At 43.5% G+C, this 16,642-nt stretch overlaps 2 protein-coding genes and 1 non-coding gene across 10 annotated transcripts in view; 2 read left to right on the forward strand and 1 right to left on the reverse strand.

Moving 5' to 3' along the window:
* Positions 1–16,642, reverse strand: part of COPRS (coordinator of PRMT5 and differentiation stimulator) — a 415,601-nt gene that overhangs the window by 264,842 nt on the left and 134,117 nt on the right. The gene's annotated exons all lie outside the window — the stretch shown is intronic.
* ATAD5 (ATPase family AAA domain containing 5) overlaps positions 1–16,642 on the forward strand; it is a 69,862-nt gene that overhangs the window by 23,391 nt on the left and 29,829 nt on the right. For 6 of the 8 annotated variants that reach the window (XM_050763773.1, XM_050763775.1, XM_050763778.1 and 3 more), the window contains 5 exons: positions 4,139–4,323; positions 6,645–6,802; positions 8,431–8,593; positions 10,509–10,691; positions 16,375–16,471. In XM_050763773.1, coding sequence (XP_050619730.1) covers positions 4,139–4,323; positions 6,645–6,802; positions 8,431–8,593; positions 10,509–10,691; positions 16,375–16,471 — 786 coding nt within the window. The remainder of the gene's footprint in view (positions 1–4,138; positions 4,324–6,644; positions 6,803–8,430; positions 8,594–10,508; positions 10,692–16,374; positions 16,472–16,642) is intronic. The other 2 variants (XM_050763776.1, XM_050763774.1) reach the window with 1 other exon arrangement.
* LOC126939988 (U6 spliceosomal RNA) lies at positions 11,913–12,016 on the forward strand. The gene has a single exon (XR_007720522.1). It is a non-coding gene; the product is annotated as a U6 spliceosomal RNA (small nuclear RNA).

A 16,642-nucleotide genomic window follows, 5' to 3' on the forward strand; every position in this document is an offset into this window, starting at 1 on the left:
CCAGTGTGAGCTCTTCAGCTTGGTTTCTATGTCCCTTTGATAAGTCCTCATAATTTATGGAGCATTTCTTAATTTCTCGAACAGGAAGATATTCTAGGCTTCTGTTTTACTTGCCCTGTCTCAGCTCTGCAGTAAGCCATTTCTCTACGGACCCCTGGTTCCTTTTTGTGGAGGATGGTAATTAGAGATGAAGGTCTAGGTGTTCATTAAATTCATTGCTCCTTATGTGGCAGTGCTTCTAGGCCTTTTCAGTAGATAAAGTTAGGATATTGTGTTTGTCTGTTTTGCATTCCCATAAACGAATACCTAAGACTGGGTAATTTATAGAGAAAAGAGGTTTAATTTGGCTCAGCTCTATAGGTTGTGCAAGCATGGCACCAGCATCGGCTCGGCTGTTGGTGAGGCCTCAGGAATCTTTAACTCATGGCAGAAGGTGAAGGGAGAGCAGGCCTGTCACATGGCCAGAGAAGTAGCAAGAGAGAGGAGGAGGTGCCAGCCTTTTTTAAACAACCATCTCTCGGGTGAGCTAATAGATTGAGAACTTACTCATTACTGTGAGGACAGCACCAAGCCATTCATGAGGGATCTGTCCCTGTGACCCCAAACACCTAGGCCTGCCTCCAACATTGGAGGTTGTTTTTTTTTGTTTTGTTTTTGTTTTTGTTTTTTTGAGATGGAATCTCCCTCTCTCGCCCAGGCTGGAATGCCATCTCGACTCACTGCAACCTCCGCCTCCTGGGTTAAAGCGATTCTCCCTGCCTCAGCCTCCCGAGTAGCTGGGATTACAGGCACCTGCCACCACAGCCAACTTATTTTTGTATTTTTAGTAGAGATGGGGTTTCGCCATGTTGGCCAGGCTGGTCTTGAACTCCTGACCTCAGGTGATCTGTCCACCTCAGCCTCCCAAAGTTCTGGGATTACAGGCGTGAGCCACTGCACCTGGTTTGTATTTCAGTATGAGATTTGGAGGGGACACACATCCAAACCATACCAGATATATACGTATGTATATGTGTACACACACACAAACATTTAAAACTATTTCTATGTGTGTAACATATGTATATGCATGTAATATATATGTAACATATGATACATCATATATAACATATATATTTTATATTAGTACCTTGTACCCCTCTCCTTAACACCTACCTTCTGCTATAGGGACATACTAATTTAACTACAAGTATACCCATCTTTTCCTCCTTCCCTCCAATTAACAGTAAAAAAGAAGGCCGGGCGCTGTGGCTCAAGCCTGTAATCCCAGCACTTTGGGAGGCCGAGGTGGGCGGATCACGAGTTCAGGAGATCGAGACCATCCTGGCTAACCCAGTGAAACCCCGTCTCTACTAAAAAAATACAAAAAAAAAAAACTAGCCGGGCGAGGTGGCGGGCACCTGTAGTCCCAGCTACTCGGGAGGCTGAGGCAGGAGAATGGCGTGAACCCGGGAGGCGGAGCTTGCAGTGAGCTGAGATCCGGCCACTGCACTCCAGCCTGGGCGACAGAGCGAGACTCCGTCTCAAAAAAAAAAAAAAAAAAAAAAAAACAGTAAAAAAGAAAAGAGATATCTCATTCAATATCTGTCTGGCTTCATAGCCTATTTTCCCTTCATTTCACTCAAAGAGGAAAGGAAAACAAATACAGAAAAAGTTTTTGTAGCCTCTTTTGAATTACCAGCCCAAACATCTAATTGCACAGAGTATTGCGAGTCTTGTTCTTTCTTTCTTTTTCTTTTTTTTTTTTTTTTTTTTAGGCGGAGTCTCGCTCTGTCGCCCAGGCTAGAGTGCAGTGGCCAGATCTCAGCTCACTGCAAGCTCCGCCTCCCGGGTTTACACCATTCTCCTGCCTCAGCCTCCCGAGTAGCTGGGATTACAGGCGCCTGCTACCTCACCCGGCTAGTTTTTTGTATTTTTTAGTAGAGACGGGGTTTCACCGGGTTAGCCAGGATGGTCTCGATCTCCTGACCTTGTGATCCACCCGTCTCGGCCTCCCAAAGTGCTGGGATTACAGGCTTGAGGCACCGCGCCCGGCCGAGTCTTGTTCTTTCTACAGGCAGGCTAGGAGGGACATATAAGCTGTGACACACCATCTTCAACCACTCCAACCTCCCATTCTCCCCACCCTTTTTTCTTTCTCCGTCTTCTACCACTGTAGTCAGCCTTCCTATGATTTGCAATCTGAAGATAAACTGGGCAAAACTGAGACAATAATAAGGACCCTACTTTTCCTGCTGTTACATTGGTAACAATATTGCATCAGAAGTTCTTGTATTAACTTTTTGTTATATGACAGTGATTTTTTTTTTCTGATTGTTTAGCAAGAAAACAAAAGACAAGAGGGAGAAAACTCACCTACCACCCAAAGATAGCCCCCATTAACATTTTGGTGGATGTCCTTTAAGTCACTTTTTTCTATACATACTTATTTTTATTTAATTTCTTTTTTTTTTTTTTTTTGAGACGGAGTCTTGCTCTGTTGTCCAGGCTGGAGTGTAGTGGCCGGATGTCAGCTCACTGCAAGCTCCACCTCCCGGGTTTACACCATTCTCCTGCCTCAGCCTTCCGAGTAGCTGGGACTACAGGGGCCCGCCACCTCGCCCGGCTATTTTTTTTGTATTTTTTAGTAGAGATGGGGTTTCACCGTGTTAGACAAGATGCTCTCGATCTCCTGACCTTGTGATCCGCCTGTCTCGGCCTCCCAAAGTTCTGGGATTACAGACTTGAGCCACCGTGCCCGGCCTTAATTTCTTTTTTTTTTTTTTGAGACGGAGTCTTGCTCTGTCACCCGGGCTGGAGTGCAGTGGCCGGATCTCAGCTCACTGCAAGCTCCACCTCCCAGGTTTACACCATTCTCCTGCCTCAGCCTCCCGTGTAGCTGGGACTACAGGCGCCCGCCACCTCGCCCAGCTAGTTTTTTGTATTTTTTAGTAGAGACGGGGTTTCACCGGGTTAGCCAGGATGGTCTCGATCTCCTGACCTCGTGATCCGCCTGTCTCGGCCTCCCAAAGTGCTGGGATTACAGGCTTGAGCCACCTCGCCCGGCCTCGGCCTTAATTTCGTAACATGGGTAGACTTTCATTTTTGTGATAAGCAAAAAAGAATTTGACCAGCTAATATTTTAGGTAATTTTATTACCTAAATGTATTAATTAAATTTAATAAAATTAATATTTGTCAATATTTTATATAAATTCTAAAACGTAAAATTTTAATATAATTATATATAGATTATATGAATTATTTATATAATTATATTTTATACATAAAGCTAACATTTAAATATTTTATATAAAATTACCTAATATATATTTTATATTTAGGTAAATGTATTACCTAAAATATTAATTTATTGAATTTAATACATCTTATTAATTTAATTTAATTTAATTTTTTTTTTTTTGAAATGGAGTCTCCCTCTTTCACCCAGGCTGGAGTGAAGTGGTATGATCTTGGCTCCCTGCAACCTCTGCCCCCGGGTTTAAGCCATTCTCCTGCCTCAGCATCCTGAGTAGGTGGGATTACAGGCACCCACCACCATGCCCAGCTAATTTTTGTATTTTTAGTAGAGACGGGGTTTCGTCATGTTGGCCAGGCTAGTCTCGAACTCCTGACCTCAGGTGATCCACCTTCCTTGGCCTCCCAAAGTGCTAGTATTATAGGCGTGAGCCACCACGCCCTGCCAATTTATTTAATTTTTAAAAATTAAATTTCAAAGTGTTTCTTCTCTTTTCTGGTTTTTGTTTTGTTTTTGTTTTTGTTTTTTTGAGACAGTTTCACTCTCTCGCTCAGGCTGGAAGGCTAGAGTACAGTGGCGCAATCTTGGCTTACTGCAACCTCTGCTTTCTAGGCTCAAGTGATTCTCGTGCCTCAGCCACCCAAGTAGCTGGGATTACAGGCACGTGCCACCACACCTGGCTAATTTTTGTATTTTTAGTAGAGATGGGGTTTCACCATGTTGGCCAGGATGGTCTTGAACTCCTTGCCTTAAGTGATCCGCCCACCTTGGCCTCTCAAAGTACTTATATTACAGGCATGAGCCACCATGCCCAGCCCTAAAAATATTTATTTTCTAGATAGTTTATTCCTTTAAATGTTTATAACCTTAGCTTTTCATTTTCACATCATTTTCTTAAAAGTCAAGATATATCTGAAAAATCTCAGGATTATGATGTTCAATGCAAAGCAAAGCGTGACTTCCTAATGAGTGGTTTGCCAGATTTGTTGAAACGGCAAATTGCGAAGAAAGCTGCTGCATTGGATGTGTACAATGCAGTGAGTACCAGTTTCCAGCGAGTCGTTCACGTACAACAAAAGGATGATGGTAAGTTTGTTTTTTATTATTGAATATTTACTCTTCAACTGTTAGCAGTAACATTAAACTATGTAAGTTTCTTAAAGATGAGGCTGTGGTTTAATTATCATTCTTATGGTAACTTTAGTGGGAATTTTAAGGACAATTTCTCTCACTATCCATGGGGTTTGTTTCGAGGACCACCTTGTGGATACCAGCACTCATGGATGCTCCAGTTTCTTGTGTAAAATGGTATAGGCTGGGTGCGGTGTCTCATGCCTGTAATCCCAGAACTTTGAGAGGCCAATGCAGGAGAAGAGCTTGAGCCCAGGAGTTTGAGACCAGCCTGGGCAACACAGCAAGATCCTGTCTCTAAACTAACTAACTAAATTAATTAATTAAAATTTGCTAGACATGATGGTGCGTGTCTGTAGTCCCAGCTACTCGGGAGGCTGAGGTGGGAGGATCACTTGAGCCTAGGAGGTCAAGGCTACAGTGAGCCATGATCATGCCACTGCATTCCAGCCTAGGTGACAGAGCGAGACCCTGTCTCAAAAAAAAAAAAAAAAGTTTAGCCTCTCTTCTGTACGTGGGAATTTCCCAGCTAGTCTTTTCAGTAATTTATTCTACTTCTTATTTTCCATCTCTGCCACTGGCCATTCAATTGATGAAGACTTTCTTGTTTTTTTTTTACTAGTACAGCTTTATGTAGCATTTTCTTTTTTTTTTTTTTTTTTTTTTTTTGAGACGGGGTCTTGCTCTGTCGCCCAGGCTGGGGTGCAGTGGCCGGATCTCAGCTCACTGCAAGCTCCACCTCCCGGGTTTACGCCATTCTCCTGCCTCAGCCTCCTGAGTAGCTGGGACTACAGGCGCCCGCCACCTCGCCCGGCTAGTTTTTTGTATTTTTTAGTAGAGATGGGGTTTCACCGTGTTAGCCAGGATGGTCTCGATCTCCTGACCTTGTGATCCACCCGTCTCGGCCTCCCAAAGTGCTGGGATTACAGGCTTGAGCCACCGCGCCCAGCCATGTAGCATTTTCGAATAGTATCTTCAACTGTAGGAATTAGTTATGCTTTTCTTGCCTCATTTTGATAAACTCATTTTCTTTTTTTTTTTTTTTTGAGACGGAGTCTGGCTCTGTCGCCCAGGCTGGAGTACAGTGGCCGGATCTCAGCTCACTGCAAGCTCCGCCTCCCGGGTTTAGACCATTCTCCTGCCTCAGCCTCCCTCGTAGCTGGGACTACAGGCGCCCGCCACCTCGCCCGGCTAATTTTTTTTTTTTTGTATTTTTTAGTAGAGACGGGGTTTCACTGGGTTATCCAGGATGGTCTCGATCTCCTGACCTCATGATCCGCCCGTCTCGGCCTCCCAAAGTGCTGGGATTACAGGCTTGAGCCACCGCGCCCGGCCGATAAACTCATTTTCACAGGAGTGCTGCTATAAAACTTAGCATATCTATTTGTAGATGAGCAGAGAGGCAAGCACAGAGGGAACCTCTCTTACACCCTTCAGAATTATTGAACGCTTACTATTGTCTGGAATTGTGCTGAGCAATTCATATACATATCTAGTTTAATCCTAATAACAACTCTTTAAGAGGCTGAGTATTATAATTATCACCCTCACTTTGAATGTGAGGGTGAAGAAACTTAAGATATAGGATCTTGCCAGTGCTCACAAGGTTAGTAAGTGGCAGAGGTTGGGTTTGAATCCTGGTCTAACTTCAAAGTTTAGCTTTAGACCAGGATGCTAACTGCCTCCTAAATGGTTTTTCTTTTTCTTTTTTTTTTTAGACAGAGTCTTGCTCTATCGCCCAGGCTGGAGTGCAGTGACGGGATCTCAGCTCACTGCAACCTTGTCTCCTGGGTTCAAGCAATTCTCTTGCCTCAGCCTCCTGAGTAGCTGGGATTACAGGTGTGCACCACCATGCCTGGCTAATTTTTGTATTTTTAGTAGAGAAAGGGTTTCACCATGTTGGCCAGGCTGGTCTCGAACTCCTGATCTCAAGTGATCCACCTGCCTTGGCTTCCCAAAGTGCTGGAATGACAGGCGTGAGCCACTGCGCCTGGCCCTCCTAAAAGTTTTAACCTGAGTATCAAGGTTGATTTGAAAAGAAAGGAAAGTTTGTTAATATTTGTTTGTTTTTAACAACTGAGAGGGAAGTCTAGGTGATTTTTATTAATTCTATTTGTTGGAGGGTAGGATTTTGTTCCCTTTATAGTCAGTGGGTTTTTGGTACGTTTGTGTTAATTATGTAGTTGTCAAGTCTTTTCGTGTTTACATATTTGACATTCAGTAAATGGATAGTATATAAATAAGGTTTATTAAGATATTTTTCTATTTTTCTTTAGGGTGTTGTTTGTGGCATTTGAAACCACCCTCTTGTCCTCTCTTAACTAAATTTAAAGAACTGAACACTAAAGTGATAGATCTCTCAAAATGTGTTCTTGCTCTTGGTGAATTTTCAACATTGAATTCAAAGTTGAAAAGCAGTAACTCTGCTGCTGTGGTAAGTACTAAATAAATAGCTCATCCATTGTAGAGCGTTTCCCTTACATCTTGCAGAGGAAAAAAAATTTTGGATATCTACTCTTATAGCCTCAAGTGTTGTCCTAGAGTTTAATTTTTTTTTTTTTTTTTGAGACAGAGTCTCGCTGTTGCCCAGACTGGAGTGCAGTGGTGCAATCTTGGCTCACTGCAACCTCTGCCTGCTAAGTTCAAGCAGTTCTCCTGCTTCAGCCTCCCGAGTGGCTGGGACTACGGGCACACACCACCACACCCAGCCAATTTTTGTATTTTTAGTAGAGATGAAGTTTCACCATTTTGGCTGGGCTGGTCTTGAACTCCTAACCTTGTGGATATGCCTGTCTCGGCCTCCCAAAATGCTGGGATTACAGACCTAAGCCACCGCGCCCAACTGAGTGTAATTTTTTTTTTTTGAGATGGAGTTTCACTCTTGTTGCCCAGGCTGGAGTGCCATGGTACGATCTTGACTCACCACAACCTCCACCTCCCAGATTCAAGCAATTCTCCTGCCTCAGCCTCCCTACTAGCTGGGATTATAGGCATGCGCCACCAGGCCTGGCTAGTTTTTTGTATTTTCAGTGGAGACCGGGTTTCTCCATGTTGGTCAGGCTGGTCTTGAACTCCCTACCTCAGGTGATCCTCCTGCCTCGGCCTCCCAAAGTGCTGGGATTACAGCCGTAAGCCACTGCACCCAGCCTAATATTTAAAAATAAATCCTAATTGTAGCACACATTTCTTTTAAATACCCATAGAGCTTTAAAAACATAGCACATTGGCCGGGCGCGGTGGCTCACGCCTGTAATCCCAGCACTTTGGGAGGCCGAGGCGGGCAGATCACAAGGTCAGGAGATCGAGACGATGGTGAAACCCCGTCTCTACTAAAAATAGAAAAAAAATTAGCCGGGCGCAGTGGCAGGCGCCTGTAGTCCCAGCTACTCGGGAGGCTGAGGCAGGAGAATGGCGTGAACCCGGGAGGCGGAGCTTGCAGTGAGCCAAGATTGTGCCACTGCACTCCAGCCTGGGTGACAGAGCGAGACTCCGTCTCAAAAAAAAAAAACAAAAAAAAAAAAAAAAAAAAAAAAAAACATAGCACATTTAGATACTTTATAAGTCGGTCGTATAATCTAATAGATATAATTTGTTCAAAGGGAGAAATAAATTAATCCTTCGTAAGTTTTATATTTAGTGACTAAAGCTAATTTTTTTTTTTTTTTTGAGATGGAGTCTCGACCTGTTGCCCAGGCTGGAGTGCAGTGGCATGATCTCAGCTCACTGCAACCTCTGCTTCCCAGGTCCAAGTGATCCTCCTGCCTCAGCCCCCCTAGTAGTTGGGATTACAGGCATGTGCCACCATGCCTGGCTAATTTTTGTATTTTTAGTAGACATGGGATTTCACCATGTTGGCTAGGCTGGTCTAAAACTCCTAACCTCAGATGATCCACCCGCCTCGGCCTCCCAAAGTGCTGGGAGTATAGGCGTGAGCCACTGTGCCCGGCTTAAAGCTAATCTTACGTTGATACTGATTTATGATGGACAGAAAGTGGTTGGTAGTATTGTAATTAACATGAATAGATGATGGTCTGTTATTGTGCATTTTATTCTTTATTGCAGTTCGTAAGGACAAGGAAGGAATTTACTGAAGAAGTAAGAAATCTTTTGCTTGAGGAAATTAGGTGGTCAAATCCTGAATTTTCATTGAAAAAATATTTTCCCTTACTCCTAAAAAAACGAATTGAGCACCAAGTACTTTCTTCTGAGTGTCATAGTAAACAAGGTTAGTGATAATTATTATCATTTATGTTGAGATACCAGTTTTGAGTTTTTATATTATTTATTATTTTATTTTTATTTTTATTTTTATTTCTGAGATGGAGTTTTGCTCTGTCGCCCAGGCTGGAGTGCAATGGCACAAACCTGGCTCACTGCAACCTCCGCCTCCTGGGTTCAAGTGATTCTCCTGCCTCAGCCTCCTAAGTAGCTGGGATTACAGGAGCCCACCACGACACCCTGCTGATTTTTGTATTTTTAGTAGAGATGGGGTTTCACCATGTTGGCCAGACTGGTCTTGAACTCTTGATCTCAGGTGATCCACCCACCTCAGGCCCCCAAAATGCTGGGATTACAGGCGTAAGCCACTGTGCTTGGCCAATTTTTTTTTTTTTTTTTTTTTTTTTGAGACAGAGTGTTGCTCGTCACCCAGGCTGGAATGCAGTGGTGCAACTTTGGCTCACTGCAATCTTTGCCTCCTGACCTCAAGTGATTCCTGTGTCTCAGCCTCCCGAGTAGCTGGGACCACAGGCTTGCGCCTCTGCACCTAGCTTATTTTATTTTTAAATTTTTATTTATTTTTTTGAGACTGGGTTATGAGACTGGCTAGTTTCTGTATTTTTGGTAGAGACCAGGTCTTGCCATGTTGCCCAGGTTGGTCTTGAACTCCTGGGCTCAAGTGATCCTTCCGCCTTAGCTTCCCAAAGTGCTGGGATTACAGGCATGAGCCACCATGCCTGGCCTAACATGTCAGTTTTGAAAACACTAAGACTTAACCATTGACACTTGGAAGTGTTCACTGCAGACAACATTGCTTACAGTTGGCAGGAAGAGTTGTTCAGCTGAAGTAAGAGTATCTTGTACAATGCAATATGCAACATCAATCCCTGCCAGTTTCCAAAAATGCCAACCCAAAGATAGCTTTAATTATGTTGAAATATTATTCATTTAAGGAATGCCTTAGATAATTTTAGCTTATATAGCTTGTATAAAAGACAGTCTAAGTATTAAAATCTCCAGCTTGCTTTCAGTATATTTGATTCTTGCCTTTTTATTTTATTTTATTTTATTTATTTTTTGAGACAGAGTCTTGCTCTGTCACCCAGGCTGAAGTGTAGTGGCACAATCTCAGTTCACTGCAACCTCTGCCTCCTGGATTTGAGTGATTCTGGTGTCTCAGCTTGCCTAGTAGCTGGGATTACAGGCGCCTGCCACCATGCCTAATTTTTGTATTTTTCAGTAGAGATGGGGTTTCACCATGTCAGTCAGGCTGGTCTCGAATTCCTGACCTCAAGTGATTCACTCGCCTCAGCCTCCCAAAGTGCTGGGGTTACAGACGTGAGCCACCATGCCTGGCTTATTTATTTGTTTGTTTATTTATTTATTTTTATTTTTATTTTTTGAGACGGAGTCTTGCTCTGTCACCCAGGCTGGAGTGCAGCGGTGTGATCCACCCGCCTTGGCCTCCCAAAGTGCTGGGATTACAGGTGTGAGCCACCATGCCCAGCCTATTTATTTGTATTTTAAGAGACAGAGTCTCACTTTGTCACCCAGCCTAGAGTACAGTGGTGTGATCATGGCTCCCTGCAGCCTCGATCTCCTGGGTTCATGTGATCCTCCCACCACAGCCTCCCAAGTAGCTGGGACTACAGGTGCACGCCACCACCCCTGGCTGATTTTTCTATCTTTAGTAAAGCTGGGGTTTCCCCATGTTACCCAGGCTGGTCTCAAACAGTAGTATAGACTCAAGCAGTCCACCCACCTCAACCTCCCAAAGTTCTGGGATGAGAGGCCTGAGCCACTGCACCTGGCTTGCCTTTTCATTTTAAAGTTACAAGACTATTGGATACTTGGAAGTGATATTAATGTTACTGGTTTTTGTTGATTAGTAAGAAGTACATGCATTTCTTTAATTCCCAAAGTAGAACTAGAGGCTGATGTCAGTCATAAAGAAACCAAAAGGAAACGCGTGGAAGCAGAAAATTCTAAGTCAAAAAGAAAGAAACCAAATGAGTATTCAAAAAATCTGGAGAAGACCAATAGGAAGTCAGAAGAACTTGGCAAAATAAACAACTCTTCTGGGATAAAGCTAGATTCTTCCAAAGGTATATTTTCTAAAACATCCCAAAAGAAACAGATTGCTTTGAGTACATGTAAAGTGGAAACCAAAGCAGTAGAAGATTTTGATATTCTTTTTTAAAAATTTTAATTCAGTTGTATTTTAATTTTAGATTTTCTTTTTCTTTTTTTTTTCTTTTTTTGAGGCACAGTTTCACTCTTGTCGCCCAGGCTGGAGTGCAATGGCACGATCTTGGCTCACTGCAACCTTCCTCCACTTCCTGGGTTCAGGCGATTCTCTTGCTTCAGCCTCCTGGGTAGCTGGGATTACAGGCGCCCACCTCTACACCCAGATAATTTTTTGTTTGTTTGTTTGAGATGGAGTCTTGCACAGCTGTCCGGGCTGGAGCCCGCCACCACGCCAGCTAATTTTTTGTATTTTTAGTAGAGACGGGATTGGCCAGGCTGGTCTCGAACTCCCGACCTCATGATTCACCCACCTCAGCCTCCCAAAGTGCTGAGATTACAGGTGTGAGCCACCGTGCCTGGCCACGCCCAGGTAATTTTTATATTTTTAGTAGAGACAGGATTTTACCATGTTGGCCAGGCTGGTCTCAAACTCCTGACCTCAGGTGATCCACCCACCTTGGCCTCCCAAAGTGCAGATTTTGATATTCTAATAATTAGATGATGACAGTCTGCACCAGAAATATTAATATCTTCCATTCCTGGTAAATTCGAGTTTTTCCTTCTAGTCCTAGAACTCTTTTGTTTTTTAACTTCTCATTCTTTCCTTCTCTGTCTCTCTCTTTTTTTTTTCTTATTGCAACTTTCAAAAAATAATTATGTCTTTGAAATAAATAGAACCTCATGGATTATGGGCTTACAAATGGCCATATTAACAGATAAGTGTTCAGTCTTTGATTTTTCTGTGCTTCTATAAATATATGTGCTTTTTTTTTTTATTTTTTGAGACAGCATCTCTCTCCGTCACTCGCCTGATCTCAGCTCACTACAACCTCTGCCTCCCGGATTCGAGTGATTCTCCTGCCTCAGCCTTCTAAGTAGCTGGGATGAGAGGTGCGCGCCACCACGCCCGGCTAATTTTTGTATTTTCAATAGAGACAGGGTTTCACTGTGTTGCCCAGGCAGGTCTCGAACTCCTGACCTCAATTGATCTGCCCGCTTTGGCCTCCCAAAGTGCTGGGAATACAGGCATGAGCCACTGCACACGGCCAATATATGTGCTTTTAAAAAAATCTGGTATTGTGCTTGCTTCAGCAGCACGTATACTAAAATTGGAATGATACAGAGAAAATTAGCATGGCCCCTTGTGCAAAGATGACATTTTTTTTTTTTTTTTGGTATTTTTAGTAGAGATGGGGTTTCGCCATGTTGGCCAGGCTGGTCTCAAGCTCCTGACCTCAAGTGAAGGGATGACAATTTTAAAACTAAAAAGTTAAAAAAAAAAGTAACACAGTGGCCGGGTGCAGTGGCTCATACCTGTAATCCCAGCACTTTGGGAGGCCAAGGTGGGCGGATCATCTGAGGTCAGGAGTTTGAGACCAGCCTGGCCAACGTGGCAAAACCCTGTCTCTACTAAACATACAAAAATTAACCAGGTGTGGTGGCGCGTGCCACCCCAGCTACTTGGGAGGCTGAGGCAGGAGAATTGCTTGAATCCAGGAGGCAGAGGCTGCAGTGAGCCAAGATCTCGCCACTGCACTGCAGCCCAGGTGACAGAGCAAGACTCCGTCTAGGGGGGAAAAAAAGAAAACGTAACAAAGTAAAAAGAAAATCTGGTATTATCCCATACATATTATTTTACATGTGTGTACATGTAAAATATTTTATATGTGTGTGCATGTTTCACATATCTCTGACATGTTCCCATTCAGTTTATTTTATTTATTTACTATTTTTGAGACAGAGTTTTGCTCTTTTTGCCCAGGCTGCAGTGCCATGGCGTGATCTTGGCTCACTGCAACCTCTGCCTCCTGGATTTAAGCGATTCTCCTGCCTCAGCCTCCCGAGTAGCTGGGATTACAGGCATGGTCCACCATGCCTGGCTAATTCTGTATTTTTAGTAGAGACCGGGTTTCTCCATGTTGGTCAGGCTGGTTTTGAACTCCTGACCTCAGGTTATCCGCCCGCCTCGGCCTCCCAAAGTACTGGGATTACAGGCGTGAGCCACTGTGCCCAGCCCCATTCAGTTTATATAGCTTTTCCAAAGTATGCTATTGATTTAATTCATTTATATAGCTTTATACAGGATGAGTATCCCTAATCCAAAAATCTGAAATTTGAAATGCTCCAAAATCCAAAACGTTTTGAGTGCTGACATGGTGCCATAAGTGGAAAATTCCATATCTGGGCCTGGGCACCATGGCTCATCCCTATAATCCCAGCGCTTTGAGAGGCCGAGGTAGGAGCATTGCTTGAGCCCAGGAGTTTGAGGCCAGGCTGGGCAAGATAGGGAGACCACACCTTTACAAAAAAAAAAAAAAAAAAAAAAATTGGCTAGGCATGGTGGCACATGCCTGTAGTCTCAGCTCCATGGGAGGCTGATGCGAGAGGATCACTTGAGGTTAAGGCTATAGTGAGCCATGATTCACCACTACTCCAGGCTGGGTGACAGAGCAAGACCCTGTTTCAAGAAAAAAGAAAATTCCACACCTAACCTCTTCTGGACAGGTGACAGTCAAAATGGGGACAAAACTTTTTTTCTTGCACAAAATTATTTAAAATATTGTATAAAATTACTTTCAGGCTGTGTGTACAGGTGTATATGAAACATAAGTGAATTCCATGTTTAGACTTCGGCCTCATCCTAGGGATATCTCATTAAATTCAGTTGGAAAATTTCTGGTCCCAAGCATTTCAGATAAGGGATACTCAACCTATAGCATGTTTTAGTATTTGATATGGCAAGTCTCTTATCATTATTTTTAAAATAATTTTTATGTATTTGCTTTATTCGATGGACTACAGTTTACCTTACCCCATAAATCCTGTTGAGATTTTAATTTTACAATTATCTATAGCTTAATGGAGAGAAGTGGCATCTTTACAGTAGTCTTCTCAACTGGGAATGTGGCATCTTTCTCCATTTTCCCAGGTTGACTTTATAGGATGTTTTAATGTTTCTTTTCAGGGTTAAAAGAGGGTCCAATAAGATTATGCCACTGTTGTTCTGTAGATTATTGTTTTGTTATTTATTTATTTATTTAATTTTTTGAGATGGATTCACTCTGTTGCCCAGGCTGGACTGTGCTAGCATGATCTGGACTCACTGCAGCCTCCACCTCCCGAGTTCAAGTGATTCTTCTGCGTCAGCCTCCCGAGTGAGCGCCCACTACCATGCTCAGCTACTTGATGCATTTTTTTTTTTTTTTTGAGACAGAGTCTTGCTCTGTCACCCAGGCTGGAGTGCAGTGGCATGATCTTGGCTCACTGAAAGCTCCGCCTCCCGGGTTCACGCCATCCTTCTGCCTCAGTCTTCCAAGTAGCTGGGACTACAGGCTCACGCCACCATGCCTGGCTAATTTTTTGTATTTTTAGTAGAGATGGGGTTTCACCGTGTTAGCCAGGATGGTCTCCATCTCCTGACCTGTGATCCACCTGCCTCAGCCTCCCAAAGTGCTGGGATTACAGCTGTGAGCCACCGTGCCCAGCTTTTTTTTTTTGAGACGAAGTCTCGCTCTGTCGCCCAGGTTGGGGTGCAGTGGCACGATCTCGGCTCACTGCAACCTCCACCTCCCAGGTTCAAGCTATTCTCCTGCCTCACCCTCTTTAGTAGCTGTGACTACAGGCATGCGCCACCATGCCCGGCTAATTTTTATATTTTTAGTAGAGACGGGGTTTCACCATGTTGGCCAGGCTGGTCTCGAACTCCTGACCTCAAGTGATCTGCCCACCTCGACCTCCCAAACTGCTGGGATTACAGATGTGAACCACCGAGCCCAGCCTACTTTCTGTATTTTTAGTAGAGATGGGGTTTCACCATGTTGGCCAGGCTGATCTCAAACTCCTGACCTCAAGTGATCCGCCCTCCTCGGCCTCCCAAAGTGCTGGGATTATAGGCATGAGCCACTGCACCCAGCCTGATTATTGGTTTTATGTCACAGATTATTTCTCATCGTTCATGTTTCTTCAGTGGTTATTAAAAATTTAAATATTGCTGGTTGTGGTGACTCACATCTGTAGTCCCACCTACTCAGGAGGCTGGGGTGGGAGCTTGAGGTCCAAAGTTCAGGAATGCAGGGAGATGTGTTCATACTTGTGAATAGCCACTGCAGTCCAGCCTGGACAGCATAGCAAGACCTCATCTCTTAAAAAAAGAAAAAACTATTTTTAATTTTCGACCTGCACATGTGCAGGTTTGTCACATGGATAAATTCCATGTCGCTGAGATTTGGACTTCAATTGAACCTGTCACCCAAATAGTGAGCATAGTGCCCAATAGATAGTTTTTCAACCCTTGTCCTCACTTCTTCCCTCCTCCCTTTTGTAGTCCCCAGTGTCTTTTTGTTGTTAAGAGACAGGGTAACACTATGTTGCCCAGGCCAATCCCGATCTCCTGGGTTCAAGTGGTCTACCTGCCTTGGCCTCCCAAAGTGCTGGGATTATAGGTGTGAGCCATCACACGTAGCCTCCATTGTCTTTTGTTCCCATCTTTATGTCCATGTGTACCCAGTGTTTAGGTTCTGCTTATAAACGAGAACATGGGCCGGGCGCGGTGGCTCAAGCCTGTAGTCCCAGCACTTTGGGAGGCCGAGATGGGCGGATCACGAGGTCAGGAGATCGAGACCATCCTGGCTAACATGGTGAAACCCCGTCTCTACTAAGAAATACAAAAAACTAGCCGGGCGAGGTGGCGGGCGCCTGTAGTCCCAGCTACTCGGGAGGCTGAGGCCGGAGAATGGCGTGAACCCGGGAGGCGGAGCTTGCAGTGAGCTGAGATCCGGCCACTGCACTCCAGCCTGGGCTACAGAGCGAGACTCCGTCTCAAAAAAAAAAAAAAACGAGAACGTGAAGTATTTGGTTTTCTGTTTCTGCATAGATAGATAATGGCCTCCAGCTGCAACCATGTTGCTGCAAAGGATATGAGTTATTTCTTTTTTATGGCTGCATACTATCCCATGGTGTATATATGTCCTACAAATTCTTTATCCAATCCACCATTTTTGGGCACTTAGGTTGATTCCATGTTTTTGCTTTTTTTTTTTTTTTTTTTTTTTTTTGAGATGGACTCTCACTCTGTTGCTCAAGTGCTCAGGCTGGAGTGCAGTGGCACAATCCTGGCTCACTGCAACCTCCGTCTCCCAGGTTCAGTGTCTTTGCTATTCTAAATAGTGCTGATAAACATGTGAGTACATGTATCTTTTTGATAGAACAGTTTATTTTCCTCTGGGTATATACCCAGTAATGGGATTGCTGGGCCAGATGGTAACCCTAAAAGAAAAAAAAAAAACCAACAATGTTTAAGTGTGCACTTTAATATTTTAATAAGATTATGGTGGTTATTGTTTTTTAGGGGGAAGGGTTTGGTGTGAAGAATTTTAAATGTAATGTTGTTTTAAAATTACCTCTGGCATTTTGTAAATATAAATATTTCTGCAAATACCTACTGTGACATTGTAATAATAATGTAAATGAGTAATAATTCATATATGTTTATGTCAAGGAATGAATACCTTAATTTTTTTTTTTTTTTTTTTTTTGCTTTAGATTCTGGAACTGAAGACATGCTTTGGACAGAAAAGTATCAACCTCAGACTGCCAGTGAACTTATAGGAAATGAGTTAGCTATAAAAAAGTTACATAGGTTGGTAAAATGTGTAAAGGAATTGAGAAATAGTTTACAATCTTAGTTTTACTATTTTTGTTTAGAAATTGTAGTTATATTGGCCGGGCGCGGTGGCTCAAGCCTGTAATCCCAGCACTTTGGGAGGCCGAGACGGGCGGATCACGAGGTCAGGAGATCGAGACCATCCTG

The sequence above is a fragment of the Macaca thibetana genome, chromosome 16 (genome assembly GCF_024542745.1).
Source record: "Macaca thibetana thibetana isolate TM-01 chromosome 16, ASM2454274v1, whole genome shotgun sequence".
NCBI lineage: Eukaryota > Metazoa > Chordata > Mammalia > Primates > Cercopithecidae > Macaca > Macaca thibetana.